This window comes from Equus przewalskii, chromosome 19, assembly GCF_037783145.1.
Source record: "Equus przewalskii isolate Varuska chromosome 19, EquPr2, whole genome shotgun sequence".
NCBI classification, from domain to species: Eukaryota; Metazoa; Chordata; class Mammalia; order Perissodactyla; family Equidae; genus Equus; species Equus przewalskii.
Genome location: NC_091849.1, coordinates 33,834,293 through 33,850,616, shown reverse-complemented (window position 1 = coordinate 33,850,616; position 16,324 = coordinate 33,834,293). Strand labels below are relative to the sequence as shown.

Below are 16,324 nucleotides of genomic sequence, written 5' to 3'. Positions count from 1 at the left end.
AAAAACAGACTTGGAACTTTGGAGCAAGGTCTGGACAGAAACATTTTATGGATGGGAGTTGCCTCCAGAGGAATGGGTAAAATTGCTTATAAATACTGTGCAAATAAGGAGAAGCGGACCAAGGAAGGTAGCATGAGTGACAACATCTCACAGAAGGCTGAGGCAGAGACTTCAGAGAAGCTAAGAGGGGCTGTCCCAAAACGATGAGAGCTAGAAAGAGTGGTGTCAAGGAGGCTGGGGGAAGCCGCAGGAGACGCTTCAGAGGTAAAGGAAGATGAAGACCTCTGGTCATGAAAGTGAAGGCTCATGTTTCAAGAACAGAATTACAGGAAAGGAAAGAAAACCTAAAGATGGGAGGCTGGGAGCAAAAATATTTAGAACTGAGATTCAGGAGGAAGTCATGGGTAACATGCTCACCAGGTGGCGCCAAAGATCATCTGTGGCTATCAACGAGCGCCTCAGAACTCCCGCCTCTTAGGCAAGCCTTGTTGGAGTTTCATTCTAAACCGCCAGCCAGATGGCATGCCTTTAGTCCCCAAACTATCAAACTTCCACTTCCACTACTGGAAAGCTCAGGGACTCTGACGGATAGAGAGATATATACAACTCTGCTCTTCCTTTGGTATGTGGAGATAAGAATTTTCAGGGGCTAGTCCCATGTATTCTATCTCCTACACAGTTTTCAAATCTCTCCACATCTCTTCATCTGTGTTGCTGCCTGTCCATCCCAGACCACCGTCCTCATTGGCTGGGACTGACCACTGTAGCTGCTCTCTCAATTATCACTCTGCATCCATTCTCAATGCCCCACAAACCCAACATGATTCTCCTTACTGCAACTTCTTCCAAGCATGTGTGTCTCCTAGCTCCCCATCAGCCCACAGAATGGGAATTCTGGTGTAGTAGTTCCTGGAGCCAGACTGCTGGGTTCAAATCCCACCTCCAGCACTCACTGGCTGTTAGGACCTTGGGCAAGTTCTTTAACCTTTTTCTACCTCATTTCTTCATCTGTTAACTGGAGATAAAGACAATTTACCTCATAGGACTATGATGAGGACCGAATGAGTTTACAGGTTGTTTTTATCCTGGCATATAGCCTTCAGGATAAAACTCAAATTCTTGTGGCCTACATGCCCTCCTTGATCTAGCTCTGCCTGCCTCTCTGGCGGTATCTGGAAGCACTCTCTTTCATCTTGCTGCTTCAGCACCACCTGCATTCAGGCCGTTACCATCACTGGTTCTTCTGCAGGCAATGTTCACTTCCCCTCCTCCCTCATACAAACACTGCTCATCTTTCTCTCATCTGTCTGAACAGATCTCCGGTTAGAGATCTCTCAGATCAGAACCCTCTCCTAAATTCTTTATAGATCTTTGCATGGTGTCTAATGTTGTCCCTGTCCCTGCTCCCAGGCACATAAACTAAGGTGACAGCAAGCTGTCTTACTCAGTGCTGGAGATCAGCTAGTAGAATCTTGCACCTTGAACTTGGGTGACGATCCAGCAAAGAGGAAAGAAGCAAAAATGTGAGATCACAGGGACATCGGATTAATTCCCTTTACCCTCCCCAGCTCTCTAGCAGTCCCTGTCTCATGGCTCAGGCAGACCTCCCTCGGGTTATTTTGGGCAAGCCCCAGAGACTAACTCCAACCTGCCCTGGTCCTTGGCCTGGGAGCCCCTCAGGCTGGTCCTTTAGGGTAATAAGGCTTTCCAATCTGGATAGTCCTGAGGGAACCTAAGAGCAAGGTTGGCAGGGCTGCAACTGGGGTCCGTACATTGGGTGTCATAAAGATGCAGAGTCTGGGAAGACCAAGTCATGCCTTTATCTTGGAGCCCATCAGCACAATCACTGCACTGTGATAGCCAATAATTGCACTCTTTTCTGATGGGGAGGCTTTACGAGGACAGGGCCTTTTCTTTGTATCTTCACCTCCACCCCTCCTGACTTAGCAGTTTGCCAGTGTCTAGGTCTACTGACGCAACAGTAATAGCGTTTGTTGAAAAAAAGGCAATCCAGAGAACTCACGAAAACGTGTTGACTGAATAAAAACTCCTATAGAAGCACTAAAGAGAAACAAATGGCATGAGAGGAAGAAAAAAAACAGAGGGAGGGGAACCCACGATTCCAAGAGCTGGGAAGACCATGGGAGTAAATCATGTAGGACTCCAGTTTTGTTCTTTCAGTGCTGGAGATCATGCTTGTTTCTTTGGAGGGCAGTAATTCCAACCAAGATGGCTCTCTATCGGACTCCTGAAACTATTACAATGCCTAAAGAGGATGGGATGGGGTAGAGCTGGGGTTTGGACCAGTAAATTCAAGTAAAGAGTAAATCCAAGGACAAACTGAAACCCCAAGGGTCAGGGACCAGGGCAAGGACTCTTTACTGAAAGATTGTCAGGGAAATCCACGAGCCTCTGTAAACTGCCTACTAACTGACATGGCAGGGCGGGAGGCATGACACAGGCCCAGAACCACTCGTTCCCAGTCTCAGCCTGTTCTGCAGAGGGATGAGCCAGGTCTCCTCCTCTTACAGCATTCAGGGTTGTTCTGGGTTCAGTTCATATGTTAATTACACTAAGGTGCCTCCAAAAGTACATCAGAAACTTATCTTTTGATAACTGAAATTTTTATTTTTGTCAACTGTAATGAAAGTCTTAAAAGTACGTCAACAGGGGCCGGCCTGGTGCCTCAGTGGTTAAGTGCGCCTGTTCCCCTTTGGCAGACCAGGGTTCACCGGTTTGGATCCTGGGTGTGGACATGGCACCGCTTGGCAAGCCATGCCGTGGCAGGCATCCCACATAAAGAGTAGAGGAAGATGGGCACGGATGTTAGCTCAGGGCCAGTCTTCCTCAGCAAAAAGAGGAGGATTGGCAGCAGTTGACTTGGGGCTAATCTTCCTCAAAAAAAAAAAAAAAGTACATGAACAGAAAGGAGATGCAGCCAAATTATCTTAAGGTTCTCTAAATAGCCTCCTCCCAAAAGTAATCCCACTCAAACCTTAAAATTCCCTCTGAAATGAGATGTAGTCCCAGACACACAGACATGCATCTAATTGAAATCTCAACTTCAATATTTACCCTTTTAAGACTTAATTAATTTCCATTTTACCCCCACAACTCCCGAGTTTTCAAAATCTTTCCTATCCCTCCTCTCAAGAGGACCCGAGACCAAAGGGGACCGAATTCCCTCACTGAGCTCCACAATTAAGTTGGCCAAAAAGCCCAATTAGGGGTCTCTTTTCCTTTAAACTAAGGGCCTTGCAAAACCATTAATAAGTGGTTCTCAACCTTGCTTGTGCGTTCTCATCTCTTCGAGCTTTTGAAAATTGTTACTCAGGCCCCTTTACAAATAACTCATTAAGGACAGAATCCAGAAATTGCTGTCGTTTTTAAAAGCTCTACTGGAGTAACAAGCATGCAAAGGTTGAGAAATCACTGCTAGAGTCTAATCCACCGCTCTTTCAGAATCTCCATTACCACCTCCACCCGATTCCACCCTACACCTTGTTTCCGGCAACATTTATGGCAGAACAAGCCATTAGCTTTATTTACATCCCCAATTCTCATTTTCTTTCAAAACTCAGGTTTCCACCTATGTTCCATCACATTAAGCTGTTTTACTTTTGTAGTCTCTAACCTCCAAATTCCAGAACCAACACCACCCAGCTCCCTGTACTGCCCCCTCCCCTTAGCAAGACAAGGTGTTGGCCTTCCGGAAAGTCGTTTTTGTGATTTGAATTGGAGAGAATTGCTGTAAATGCTCTGAATTGGCATTCTGATAAAATCAGCAATCTGAGGCCAAAGCAGCAAATTATAAAAGTAGACACAACTGCGTCCTCAGGGCAGATGCCCAATGCAAAACTCACCTGCTGTTGGCTACCTCCCATTCCTTTCACCTTTTTAAGTGTGTTCAGGAAACAATCCACACATCCAGCACCACAGAAAACCTCAGAGCGTACCTCAAATTTTGAGTTCAAAACTCTTGGTCTCTTGGTTAAGGCATGAACAAGCTTTTTCCATCTAAACCAGAGCAGATCTTGAACTGGTTATTCTGGAGGATCCATTTTACATAGGGCACATACATTTACTTTTCTCAGCACAACCACCACCTACTATAGTTTGTTTAAAAAGACACAATCCAACTACAGGATGGCGCTCTTCCTCTCTCTCACCCCAAGAATACTTTGCTCAGAATTCTCACTCAGTTAAATCTTATCATGTTCCTTTTGAAGCACTACAGAAACAAACGTTATTAAGATAACTCAAACCTTGAATAATATTTTCTTTATTTACAAGTTAGAATCAACAGACAAAGAAAAGACAATCCAGGGGACCAAATGGGGAGATGACTGAAACCCCCAGGGGCCCCAAATGGAGCAGAAGGAAAAGGGAAAAACAGAGTAGAAAAAAAAAGTCAACGTAAAAAAAGAGCTCTCCCTTCTTCCCTCCCCATGGAGGCCAAGGGGACCATGGCCCCACCCCCTCAGCCTTATCTAGCTTAAAATAAATTAGAACAAACAATCTCAAAACAGGGCCCTTACAAGTGCACAGGGCAGCTATGGCCTCAGGTAACCCCATTATCAGGGCCTTTGCCCACTCCCACCCTGTAGCCCTGCCCGGCCCCGTCATTCTGAATGGCGGTTCTATGCCCAGGAGGTCACTCTCAATGGGGTTGAGAACTCAATCTTATTATTTTGTCCATTTATATCCCCCCTTCAGTAAATGTCCCTGCACCCCTCCCCCCTGCAGAGCCAGCTCTCCTACAGTGGGGGGAGGGGAGGTGAGATGAGGAAGTGTCACAGCAAGGGAGGGAAAGGGGTGGGGCAGGGTGGTCTAGGGGTCCGGTCCTGCGGAGCCTCCTGCCCCATCTGGCCTGGCCCCTTAGCCTGAGTCTGAGTCACTGGTGTCTGACGAAGAGGAAGATGAAGAGGAGGAGCTGGAATCTGAGCTGGAGCTGGAAGCGCTGAGGCGAGACACTGCTACCTGCTGTGCCGATGATGACTCTGTTTTCTCACTTGCTGCAGAACAAAGTTGGAAGTTAAAAGATAGTCTGATCTCCATTTCTCAACAAAATGCAGCTAAGAGAACAAGATGTAGTGAATTTGCAGTGGCTTATAGATTACTCACCTTTCTTGGGGGGCTTTTTGGTGGAATTGAGCTGCCCACTAACATCTTGTAACCTCTTCTCTAGTTCCCGCTTCTTCTCCAAAGCCAGTTCCTCTTTTGTCTTTCCCACAGGTTTTTTAATGGCTAGAAAAAAAAACAAAGATTGTAGCAAGCACCCTAGTTTTAGTGCCCCCTATAGTTGTCAAGTTCCTTCTTCAACATTTGGAAGCAACTACTGCATTCCACCATCCTGAGAGCTAACATGAGTGCAGTAAGCATCCCCAATGACCCTCTTCTAAATTGTCCTCAGAACTATGAGGATTGCTGCGTGAACAGATAGACCTCATTTACTCACTGTAGGGCTTCCGCGGTTTCTTTCGTAGGCAGGAAAGGACGTAGCGTTCAAGCTCTCTCAGCGTCGATGGCTTGAGCGTTTCAAAATCAATCTCAATCTCTTCTGGGTTTGAGTCACGTAAAGAGGGCTCCCTGGCTTGTATTATGTGCACAACCCGACCCAGCTTCTCTCCAGGCAACTTGTTGATATCCAGGCTCAACTGCCGCTTCTCATCGTAACTCATGGGCCTACTTTCCTCTTCCTCCTCTGAATCATAGCCTGTAGGCAGGGCAGGTGGGGCTGTCTTTGTGGCCTTTTTGGGAAGTCTAAAGGCAAAAGAAAATTGTCAGCTGGGGAAACATCAATGACTTTTCCCAACATGCTTTCACTGTTCAACTCTGTAACTGGATTTCTTGCCTGGAGGAGCTTTTTTTTTCCATTAAGGCAGATGCGTGATCTAGAAGTGGACTACTGTGACACTGTATTATCTAAGTGGAGCTTCTCACATACAAGCATTTTACATTTATCTTGGGGTTCGAGAACTAGATACAGATACACTGACATGGGGCCATCTTTTTGCTCCCTAAAGTGCTAACCCAGCCTTAATTGTGCAAAACACTAAGACAGCATGGACTCATTAGTTTAGAAAAAGGATAGGCAAACTATGGCCAAGGAACAAATCTAGCCTGTCATTTGTTTTTGTAAATAAAGTTTCATTAGAACATAGCCATATTCATGATTCTATATTGCCTGTGGCTGCTTCCACACTACACTGGAAGACCTGAGCAGCTCTGAGACCCTATGGTCTTCAAAGTCTGTATCTGTTGCCTGCCTATTTACAAGTTCACTGATCTCTGCTTTAGAAAGAACTCTGCAAGGGGTGGGAGAAAGCATCCTCTCCCGAAGAAGCTATAGAAACAGCCAAGCTCATCTCTACCTCCTATCCTGTTAGAACTCACTTGGTGCCACTTCCGCCAGAAGAAGGTCCAAAGCCAGCAGGGCCTAGTGCAGCAGCACTGCCACTCCCAGTGCCACTTGCTTTCTTGGACTTCTTGGGCTGAGATGGGCGGGGTGCCCGAGGCCCTTTGTCATCTTCATCCACCCCAGCTCGGCCTCGATGCTTCTCTGCCTTCCGTTTCTTCTTTTTCTCTTTTTTTTCTCTCTTCCGCTTGGGCTTGGATATTGGGCCTTGGGATAGGGCAGCCAGCTGTTCATGTACTGCCCGAAGCTAGAAAAGGAAAAGAATCACACAAAATAGGAAAATAAAGTAGAATAAATAGACCAAAAAAGAAAAAAAAGTTATGGTGTGAATCTCTTACCCAATAAACTGAACAGTGATAAAATAATACCTGTTCTTGTAATTCAGCCAAGCGATGAGCCCTTTCTTCTTCAGAGTCAGAGCTTTCACTCTCCTCCTCTTCCTCTTCCTCCTCCTCATCTTCATCCTCCTCTTCCTCAGAAGAGCTCTCACTGCTGCTTTCCTCACTGGAGGACTCTGAAGACGATTTGGCCAAGCCAGGGGGCAAGGCAGTAGAGACTGGTAAGGGCCCTGGTTCCAGCGGTTCATCTGGCATCTTGGCATAACGGAACTCAAATACATCCTAGAAACAGAGGGGGAGTGAGAACCATGCCGATGGATCGTGCCCTGATCACACTCAGCTGCCTGACGGTACAACTCTAACTTACAACTGTGAGATAGACTAGAGAGCCTCATGTCAAGGCTGTGCAGCACAGATGACAAAATCTCTCTCCCCAAATCCATTTTATTTTTTTCAAACTCCAACCCTGACACTCACCTGTAATTTTCGTGCCATGGCTACAACATCGTGGTCTGGGGGGTTGTACTTATAGCAGTTGGAGAACATAAGCCGCACATCAGCAGCAAACTCCTGTGCATCCCGGTAATCACGATTCTCCATCTTCCGCTGCAGAAGGAGGCAGCATCAGAAGCTGCACAGGTAGGGAGACTCACCTTTCCCTGCCAACCCCAGACACTGCAAAAGTAGCCCTCTTGAGAGCACAGTGGGGATGACCTTAAGGATCTATGCCCTGGGGTTCAGGTCTGAAGACAAAGGAATTTGGGTGGGTTGAAGAAGTATCTATGTCTAGAAAGACAAACCATTTCTTCAGTGAAAAAGGAGAGTGGATAGCCACTGACTATCCTTCTACCCCCTAACTTCCTTAACATTCTCAATAAGCAGAAGTTAACTGTACATTAATAGTGCTGTCCCAAAGACAAAACCCACAATACTGTTTCAAACTCCAGGAAATGGGGACTTTTATCAAGTACTTGACTTTTAGCCTAATAGGCTAAAACACTGTCGTGAAACTAAAATACCAATAACCAAAGATTGCTGTGTACCCTTAAGTGATTATTTTATTGATCCCTAGGCTCCAACCACTGCCTGAGCATCCCATCTGCCCCATGCAGTGGGTACCTTGACAGTGCTGAGGTCCATGGGGTGCTTAATGATGTCATGGTAGTCATGCAGGCCAAGAGCAGAAGCATCCACTGGTTTATAGAAAGGCCAGGCATAGGCAGCATGCTTCTTAGAGAGTAACTCCTTCAAAATGCCATTGCAATGTTTTAACTGTTCTGACAGCTTTCCTTTCTTGGAGCTCTGGTGTTGCTGCTGAGAGTCAGGCAAGTCTTTGCGTGGGGGCTTGATGGGGCGGCCACTCTCTCTACGCGTAGGGGGAAGCCGTGCCGCCTTAGGTTCAAGACCCCCAGGAGGGCTAGCGGGGGAACCAGGAGCCAGGATGGCTGTTGGTGTAGGGGTGGTAGTATCTGCTTTCCGCTTTACCCCTTTTTTCTGCAGAGAAAAACAAGATGGATCCCTTTTACCCTGAGTCCACCTCAAGACCATTCCCTCCCCATTAACCAAAAGAAATCCATAAACCTCTACCTTGGCAAGGGGCTGTGCCGGGGGAGCTGCAGAGACAGCAAGTAGTGGGGGTCCAGCGGAGTGCAAGGACTTAAGAAGGGGAGAAGAGATGACCGACGGATGGGGAATGTTGAGGACAGTGGTAGGTATCTCAGGTGGTGGAGTATACAGGGCTGTATGAGACACAGAAGAGACAGCAGGCACCTGATGGGCACTGGTGATACTGCCCTGGAGCGCTAGGGGAAAAGAAAAAAAAGTTTAGCTGAATCATCTCTCCTGTCTTTCGGTCCCCATGAGCAAAACTCCCACTCTTCCTACCTGCCAATTTGGCCCCCTTCTTGTGGCTGTTCTTAGGGATGGTCACCACAAGCTCTTGTTCCTCTTGTGGCATCGATGCCACTTTCTGTAGAAAGATCTTTTCCAATGTTTGTGCCATCAGGACAATATCATCAGTGGGCTATAGGAAACACAAACAGGTTGAAACATGAGCAAAAAATAGACAAACCATTTTTCTCAGAGGAATTACTAACCCCAAGCATCACACCACCATCCCTTGTAGACAAATCTGTCATCAGGTATTGAATAATTACCTACACTGGGCCGCTAACTTCCCTTTTTTCTCCCAACTCTATCCCTCAAAATACAACAAAGGAAAAAAGTTCAGAAGAAAGAGCATGAGAACTGACAAGAAAAAATAGATCTTGTTCTACTCAGGTCTCTGGAGAGTTCTCTGAGAAACAGGGCCACTATACCCAAGTATGAAAACTGTTCTACTTAAATAACCTTTAATTCTGCATCTCTGAAACCACCTTGCTGTGTTCAGTGGTACCCTTTGGAGCTCAGATTTTCCAGATCCTGACTGTTGTGAGAACACTTTCCACAGAAAAAGACAAACTTTACGTGGACAAAACATCTAGTAATAATAGAAGCACTATCTCTCCTCATCTACTAATGAACAGAGAAACTCACCTTGTTGTAGATGTAACAGTTGGTGAACATGGTATTAAAATCCTGCATACACTCTGAGGCAGCCCAGTAATAGTTATTTTCAAGTCTCCTCTTAATAGTACCCATGTCCATAGGCTGCTTTATAATTTTGTGATAATCCTAAAGAAAGAACAACTAGATCAGAGCTGCTTCAAGATAAATGCCTGTTCTCCTAGGCAAACTACTGACCCCCAACACACACACGCACACACACACACCCCCTATGCCTTCAAGGAGTATATAGTCCCCTTAACTGCGGCCCCAATTAAACTACAGGACAGATAAAAACGGAGCAGGATTCTTAACACCCATAGGGAAGCACCTACTACCTTTCTCTAACCGCCCACCCCACCACCCACTCTGCAAGGTTTCCCATCCTGTGACATTACCTCTGGGGCTGGCTATCCATGGGCTGCATGAGGGAGAGGAAGAAGCTAAGAATTTTGGCCACCGTGGTCCTCTCCCAACCTGGGGTGGGAATCTGTAAAATGGAGCCAGGGCACAAAAGTTAAGGAAGGACACATGGAGGGCACAATGAGAGATGTCAAGATAGCGAAAGATTGGATCAATCACAAGGGACCAAGAATCCAGAAAAATAGTAGCTATCTGCCCTACAGGGGAGAGACGGGAACTCCCTAGGGGCCGCAGCACCTATACCAGACAGCCCACCTCCACTCACACTCATTCTTCTTCATTTCGGTACCTGCCCCACTCCAATCTCTCTACTCACCGGCAGACCCAGTTTGACAGCATCCACAGGCTGCCGGAAAGGCCATGCAAACTGATGTTTCCACAGAGCCTTCATCACCACCTTGTGCAGGTACTGCAGCTGATTGGTAACTCGTCCTGGCTTTTTGGGATTGGACACCTCTGGGGGTGGTGGGTTGGCAGGGGTCAGTTGCAAAGCTGGCACTGAAGCCATTGTGGGGCTCTCGAATCCCTCATACAACAGGGAGGGCTTCCGAATCCTTTTCCCTGGAGCTGCTGCCTCCGGGCCCAGCCCCAGTAACCCTGCATTCCCCTCCCCAGGGAGCCTGTGAAAACGGGAAACAAAATTAGATGTGGCAATCTCACGAAAATCGAGAGGCACTGCAGTTTACACTAAGTATTCAATAAATCCACGCTTGGGACCTGGTGAAAGGTGCTCAAGCTATGAAAGTGCATCTTAGACAAAACCAGTATGCAAACAATCTGTGGAGCTTTTGTTCTTGTCTCCCTTCTCCGACTTTTTTTTTGTTTCCATATTTTTAGTATACCTATCTGACCCCACCTTCTGGAATCTGATGCACTCTAACATTCTTTCATTCAGAATGGAGAAGCAGAAAAACCCCAAGATGGTTTCTGATAGAGCGCAGCATCTGAGAACCATAGCCTTATGGGGATGGAACTTCAGCAAAATGGGTGGAGCTAAGAAACTCAAGGCCCAAGCTTCCTCCCCACTAGGGGCTTGGTGGTTGCCATGGTGGTTGAGCCTGAGGAAAGCGAATAAAAGAGGAAGGGAACAAAACAGGAGAAAAATTCCATACAATGCTAAAGAGACAGACACCTAAGAATCCATCTGGGCAGAAGATCAGCATCCTCCAAAGCTGTGGATACTTAAATCCAAGACAGAAAACGGACCAAAAATCTAACGGGAAACCACATCAATTCTCAAAAAAAATTCACACTAGCGAGTATTTGTCAGACTTCACAGCCTAGAATGACCCCACCTGCCAGCCCGCAGAATTTATTCGCAAATTCAGTCTCCTCCCTCCAAAGGACTCAAAAAAATAGAAGCATCCAAACAGTCAAGGTCAGCAAGTTTCCTCCCAAGAATGATAGACGCCTCTCAACCTCCGCCAAAAAATACGATTCCAGTAACAGTTCCCATTGTAGCATCAACTCTGCACATCAAAGGCCAACAGGGGTTCAAGTTTACACTCTCTCTGATGCTCCTCAGAACCAGGCGATTCCCAGGGCCCAAGACTAAAGACCCAAATCTCATTGTTTACATCCGCAAAACCAGACTAGAGAATCCTTAACTCCACCCTCCTCCCTGAGCGAAACTCTCAATGCCACCCAAAACACATCCCCCCGACCAAACACACACGCCCCAACACAAAACCGAACCAGTCACCGAAACACGAGCTGTTCACTGACCCACCCTAAAAGGGCCCACAGACTCAGAAAGGGATCCCTCTACCCCACTCTGGGAATCCCGGTTGCCAGTCCCTGAAGCTCCATCACCATGGCAACCTTATAAGGCACTAGACATGGTCACGGACCCCCCTCTCAAAGCCTGTAACAAACTGTCGCTAGACACCAGACCTACTACTACCTGCAGGACCCACTGCTCAATCAATGTCGACCTTCCCCATTACTTCCTGCCGCCACCCGTCTGCCCAACTCGGTTACGGCTGGACCACGGCGGGAAAAAGGACGTCTGAACTGACAACCTGCAGGCCCTCCATACGCAGCATCTGCGCCGCTACCACCGTTCCCAAACCGTCGCTCAGCCCGCCCCGCGAGCCCCGAGAGCCAACAGTCGCGCCACCCAATAGGGACGCGCCCGAATCGGTTTCGCACTCTCTCCGAACCTAACGTCCCACACCCGCGCGCCGCAGCCTCCCAACGTCCCCTTCCCACACGCGCCTCGCGGGGACGTACTTGTTGTGGGGTGTCACGTTTTGCAGCATCTTGACCGCGGGGACCCGGCGCTGCCCTCAGCCGCGGAAAGTCCGGGTGGCCTCGGTTCCCCTTACCGCCCGGGCCAGCATAACCCGGGAAGTGAGGGGGCCGTTGCCCTTGGTCCTCCAGGCGACAACCCCCCACGCCGGGCCGGCACGGAAGCGGTCTCCTCCGCTACCTCTCGGAGAACTCCCGGCAGCTTGGCGCGCTCCGCGGGAGACGAACTGCGAGAAAATGGCGGCGGCCTCAGCTGAGGCGGGCGAGCGAAGGGGGACGGACTCTTCAAACCCTAGGACGGCCCCCGATCCCAGACACCGTCGTCAATATTGCCCGCTGTTGGTCTGCAAGGATCCCCTCTTCCTGCCAGGACCGTCCGGGGCGGACGAGGTCCCGTTTCGATCTTGGATGGAGGCGGATGAACACGAAAAGTGGTTTATGGAGCCGCCGCCTCCATCTTTGAAATCCTCTTGAGGGCGGAGTAGAGGGGGTGGATAGACTCCGAGGATTGGGCGGGGCCCGAAAAAGGGGAGCTTCGGGGGCTTCTATGGGGTCTGTACTGTCCGCCGGGACCGGTCATAGGCCGAGACGAAGGCCATTTCCAAGCGGATGGACGTGGATTGTAATGGCGGCCCCCGACGACTCGAAGGCTCTGTATCGGTAGGCAGAATCCTCCAGCTCGTTCCAGAGGCTGCTCCACTCCAGCGCGAAATGGCGCCGCCGAGCCCCGCGCCAGCCCTTTATATATAGGCAGGAGGGCGGAGCCTCGCCGCTCATGCGCGCCACCGTGCTCGAGATTTCCTCCACCCCCTTCGCGCGCGCACGCTCGCTCACGCGCGTGAAGAAGCAGAGTCGAAGGGGGAGGAACACCTCTCCGCGGGAGCGTTTCCTATTGGCCGGCTGAAGCGATGACGTCATAGGCTTCATTTCCAAGGTGTCAGTCACTAGGCAGAAGAGTGCCGCATAGACCCATAGGGAAGCGGCAACCCGCCACATCTCTGAGCCAATTGGCTGCGCTGTGGTTCGGCGACTCCAGGGAAACAGGGAGGTTGGCATGGATGCAGCACCCTCTCCCCGCCTCCCCTTCCAACAAAATCTTCCCAGGCGTCCAAACCCGGTGCGACTGGCGACTGCCAAGCTCGGGCAGGTCGTGCCATTCGTAGCTCCTCCATTGGGCAGAACGGCAGGAAGACTGGAGCGGCCGCGTGGGCGTAGCCAGCCTCGGCCCGCCAGGGTGTGGCTGCAGGATGCCCGGCGAGTTGGTGTTCTCGGCAGTGAGGCCGCTGCAGCCGAGAATCTGAAATGAGGAAGAAGACGCCATCTTAGAAGCCGCGGCCTGCTACTCTGGCAAACAGCTAAAGGCTCCCGAACGTAGCAAAGAAGGAACCTAACGTTCCTATGCTCCACAATATAAAAATACAGGCTTCCCAGAGTCTTAAAATCCTCCCCGTCCTTCCCCAGGTCAAACAATCGAAAGACAAAGGCAAAACACTTCTCAGAATCTATTATCTGTTAACTCCCAAAGGCTTCCTATCAACAAGATAACCAAACTAAAACACATTCCAAACACCTGCACCCCAAGCACCTCTCCAATCCCTCCCACTCATACGTCCAGTTAGCAATATAAACATCTGCCTGCTTGACAAAAGCTCCGCAGCTCAAAATTTCCAAACGCACCCACGTACCCTATACGATGAAACCCACCTCCTCCCCAAACTTCATTCCGGTGTCTGGCTCGGAGCGGAAAAAACAAGTCGCGCCAGGGGCGAAGCAGGGTGAACACCCTCCCCGCTCCTGGCGAGCTCAGACCTATCCCCACCGCCCTCCCCCACCCCGAGGGCAGGCCCGCACCCCGCCTTAGGGTCCCTCCGCCGCGGGGGCGGAAGGCTGCCCCCATCCCCCCACCAGGGTCCGGAGTCCTCCCCACGGAGCGGCTGGTCCATCGGTCAGCGCCAGGGAGGAGGGCGAGCGGAGGAGGCGGCGGCTGCGGCTCAGACTAGCCCTCCCCCTCCTACTCTCCCCTCCTCCCCTCCCCCCGGGCCGTCCGCCTCCGAGGAGGGGCAGGAGCCATTTTGGGAGCTCAGTTTTGCCCCCTCCCCCAACCTAGTCAACTAAGTCTTCCCCACAATCTAGTTATCTGGACTAGAGAAACAAACTACGTATGAAGAAAGAGCCAGAGCACAACAAGATCAGGATCTCTAAAGCCATCTCTGGGGCTCCCCCGCCCCCGTCCCCTTCTGGGAGAGTGAAAGAATTTCCCCTACCTGGGCTTTAGGCGGGGGGGGGGTCTCCCCCCCTCCATCTCCCCTTTTCTGGCTACCAAGGAAGAAGTAGTTATGCGTATCTGAAAAAGGAAATTAATGTAACTCAACGAATATGAGGCCCCCTGCCAGGGGCTCGTGAGGGCCTAGATCCTTGAGCTCCAACCATGTCACCCTCCCTCCCTCGCGGTAGCCTTTGAGCCCTAACCTCGGTTACTGCGTCTAAAATGGCCGTCAATCTCCCGTCTTCTCAATCACCCGAGTCGGGCAAACCCTGCGGGGGAAACTGCGCACCGGGAAAGCAGAGTCTCTCCCCCACCAAGCCCCCACTAGGGATCAGGCCTCGGCCCCAAAAGTACATGCGGGCCCGCCCGAGTGGCTGCTGCAGGGAGCGCAATGACACAGCAACTTTGCCTTCTCCCCTCCCCCCCATCGCCCTCCCCCCTAGCGGCCCAGCCTCCCCAATCTGCTTTTCTCCACCCCAGGCCTTGCAAGTTTGTACATAAGCCCATCGCGGGGGGAGGTCGGCCAGGGAAGAAACATCAGGCCGCCGAGAGAATACTGGGCCTTAGAAAGCGAAAGGGCAGCCAAACATTATTCTGGCTTATTTCCCTGCGTTCCGGAAAATCACTGCTCCCCGCTCTCTCCCAATCTTCCCTTCCCCCACATGAGTCACCGGGGAGGCCACTGCTACTCAGGAATTTGGAAAAGTAACTCTTCCCCCCTTTCCGTTGCCTCCCCCGCAGTACACAAGGAGACGACTGTTCAGGAATGGGGGAGGGGATGAAAGAGGCGAAAAACGCCACCCTGGAGAAACCCGAAACCTTGGGAGCTGTGAAATCACTCCAGGTCCGAAGCCTCACTCCCTCCTGTCTCAGACCACGATTTCTACTCCCTCCCAAAACCCTCCTCGGGCCTGGTTTCTGCTCCCAAGCGTTCAGCCTGTGAGCCCTCCCTAGCCTGGGGTGGACACACGCTCAGCTAAGACCCCACCGGGGCAAAGAAGGTTTGTGCAGAAGGCTCCATAGGCCGTGTCCACGTGAATGCACAGAAATTCAATAAGCGACTCGAAGCGTAACCTCCACCACGCCATGTGATGACTGCCAGCTTCCTACCGCGGACACAAAGGAAGTACAGCAATGCTCCGTCCAATCTCTGGAGAGAAAGGGAGTGGGCGCCGGGAACAACCTCTGTTCATAGCCCAGGTTGCCAACTCTAAGCATTTACAGCCATGAGTAGAAACTCCAGTCCCCACTCTCACTCCTCGGCCCACTAGGTCACCCCTCCCTCCAGCCGCCAGAAGGATCCCTTCTCACCTGGCTCCGGGCTCCTGTACCCCCAGGGAACGAATGGAACGAGGTGGGGGAACACACCGCCCCCACGCCCCTTTGCCCTCCAATTGGTACGGAGGCATGAGGTTGGCCATTCCCCTCCCCCATCACAGGGGCCCTCTCCCGCTCGCCCCCTCCCAAGCTCCCATTGGCTGTAAACTATTTGAAGGACAAATCCTCCCACCCTCAGGATTCTTCTATGAACCCCAAGAATCTCCTTCACGGACTCCCCACCATTGGTTAAGCACTTAAATGGATGACAACACCCCCGGCCCCCAAGGGCCCCTTCTCACCTGGATCCTGGAATCTTCCAGGGGGGCTCCAATCTTCCCCTCGGCTTGGTGCGGGGGGAGGATGTAATCCGGGGTGTCACCCCCCCGGAAGCCGAAGCTGTGTTGGGGGAGGGGGCGTAGCCCCCAGCCCCTCCCTTCCTGACCGATCGGGGGGTGGGGAGAACATCGGGGCCGCGCGGCCACGTCAGCAACACTCAGATTGGCTGACCCAGGTCACGTGCCAGCCGCTCCCCTTTACCCTCCCCCCCCCGCCACGGGGGCCCTTTTTCCAAAGGTTTCCGGGGGTCGCTCATGGGCCAAGGGGGCCGCGTGGCCGAGGCCTATCTCCAGAGACCCAGCGCGCTCTAATGCCGCTGCTTCTTCACATGCCCGGCTTCCTATCCCGTTGTCGTCGACCCTGTCCCCCCCACTCGCCTCTCCGTACGGGTTCAGCATGGCTGCCGCAGCCCGGGAACGTGCACAGCGC

At 50.9% G+C, this 16,324-nt stretch overlaps 1 protein-coding gene across 26 annotated transcripts; it reads right to left on the bottom strand.

The window, feature by feature from the left end:
- Positions 1-4,266: 4,266 nt before the first annotated feature.
- Positions 4,267-16,293, bottom strand: BRD2 (bromodomain containing 2). 26 transcript variants are annotated; one of them, XM_070584324.1, is made up of 15 exons: positions 15,859-16,173; positions 14,238-14,317; positions 11,956-13,270; positions 10,040-10,343; positions 9,699-9,790; positions 9,292-9,429; positions 8,641-8,779; positions 8,344-8,558; positions 7,876-8,250; positions 7,234-7,362; positions 6,787-7,038; positions 6,397-6,665; positions 5,459-5,763; positions 5,125-5,247; positions 4,267-5,015 (listed from the first exon to the last, which is right to left on the bottom strand). In XM_070584324.1, exons 6-15 carry the CDS (start codon positions 9,400-9,402, stop codon positions 4,879-4,881), a joined length of 2,055 nt encoding a protein of 684 aa, XP_070440425.1. In that variant the 5' UTR covers positions 9,403-9,429; positions 9,699-9,790; positions 10,040-10,343; positions 11,956-13,270; positions 14,238-14,317; positions 15,859-16,173; the 3' UTR covers positions 4,267-4,878. The 26 variants fall into 26 exon arrangements, with proteins under 26 accessions (XP_070440425.1, XP_070440424.1, XP_070440412.1 ...); XM_070584323.1 differs by lacking the exon at positions 15,859-16,173 and adding an exon at positions 14,443-14,632; XM_070584311.1 differs by lacking the exon at positions 9,699-9,790.
- Positions 16,294-16,324: the final 31 nt, after the last annotated feature.

Excerpts from the sequence above, each read along its gene's own strand:
- BRD2 (XM_070584308.1), bottom strand. The coding sequence starts at position 11,984 with ATGCTGCAAAACGTGACACCCCACAACAA. Across the intron at positions 6,666-6,786 it reads TGGCTGAATTACAAGAACAG|CTTCGGGCAGTACATGAACA; the intron begins GTATTATTTTAT and ends TTCCTTTTCTAG. Across the intron at positions 5,764-6,396 it reads TCTGGCGGAAGTGGCACCAA|ACTTCCCAAAAAGGCCACAA; the intron begins GTGAGTTCTAAC and ends TTTTGCCTTTAG.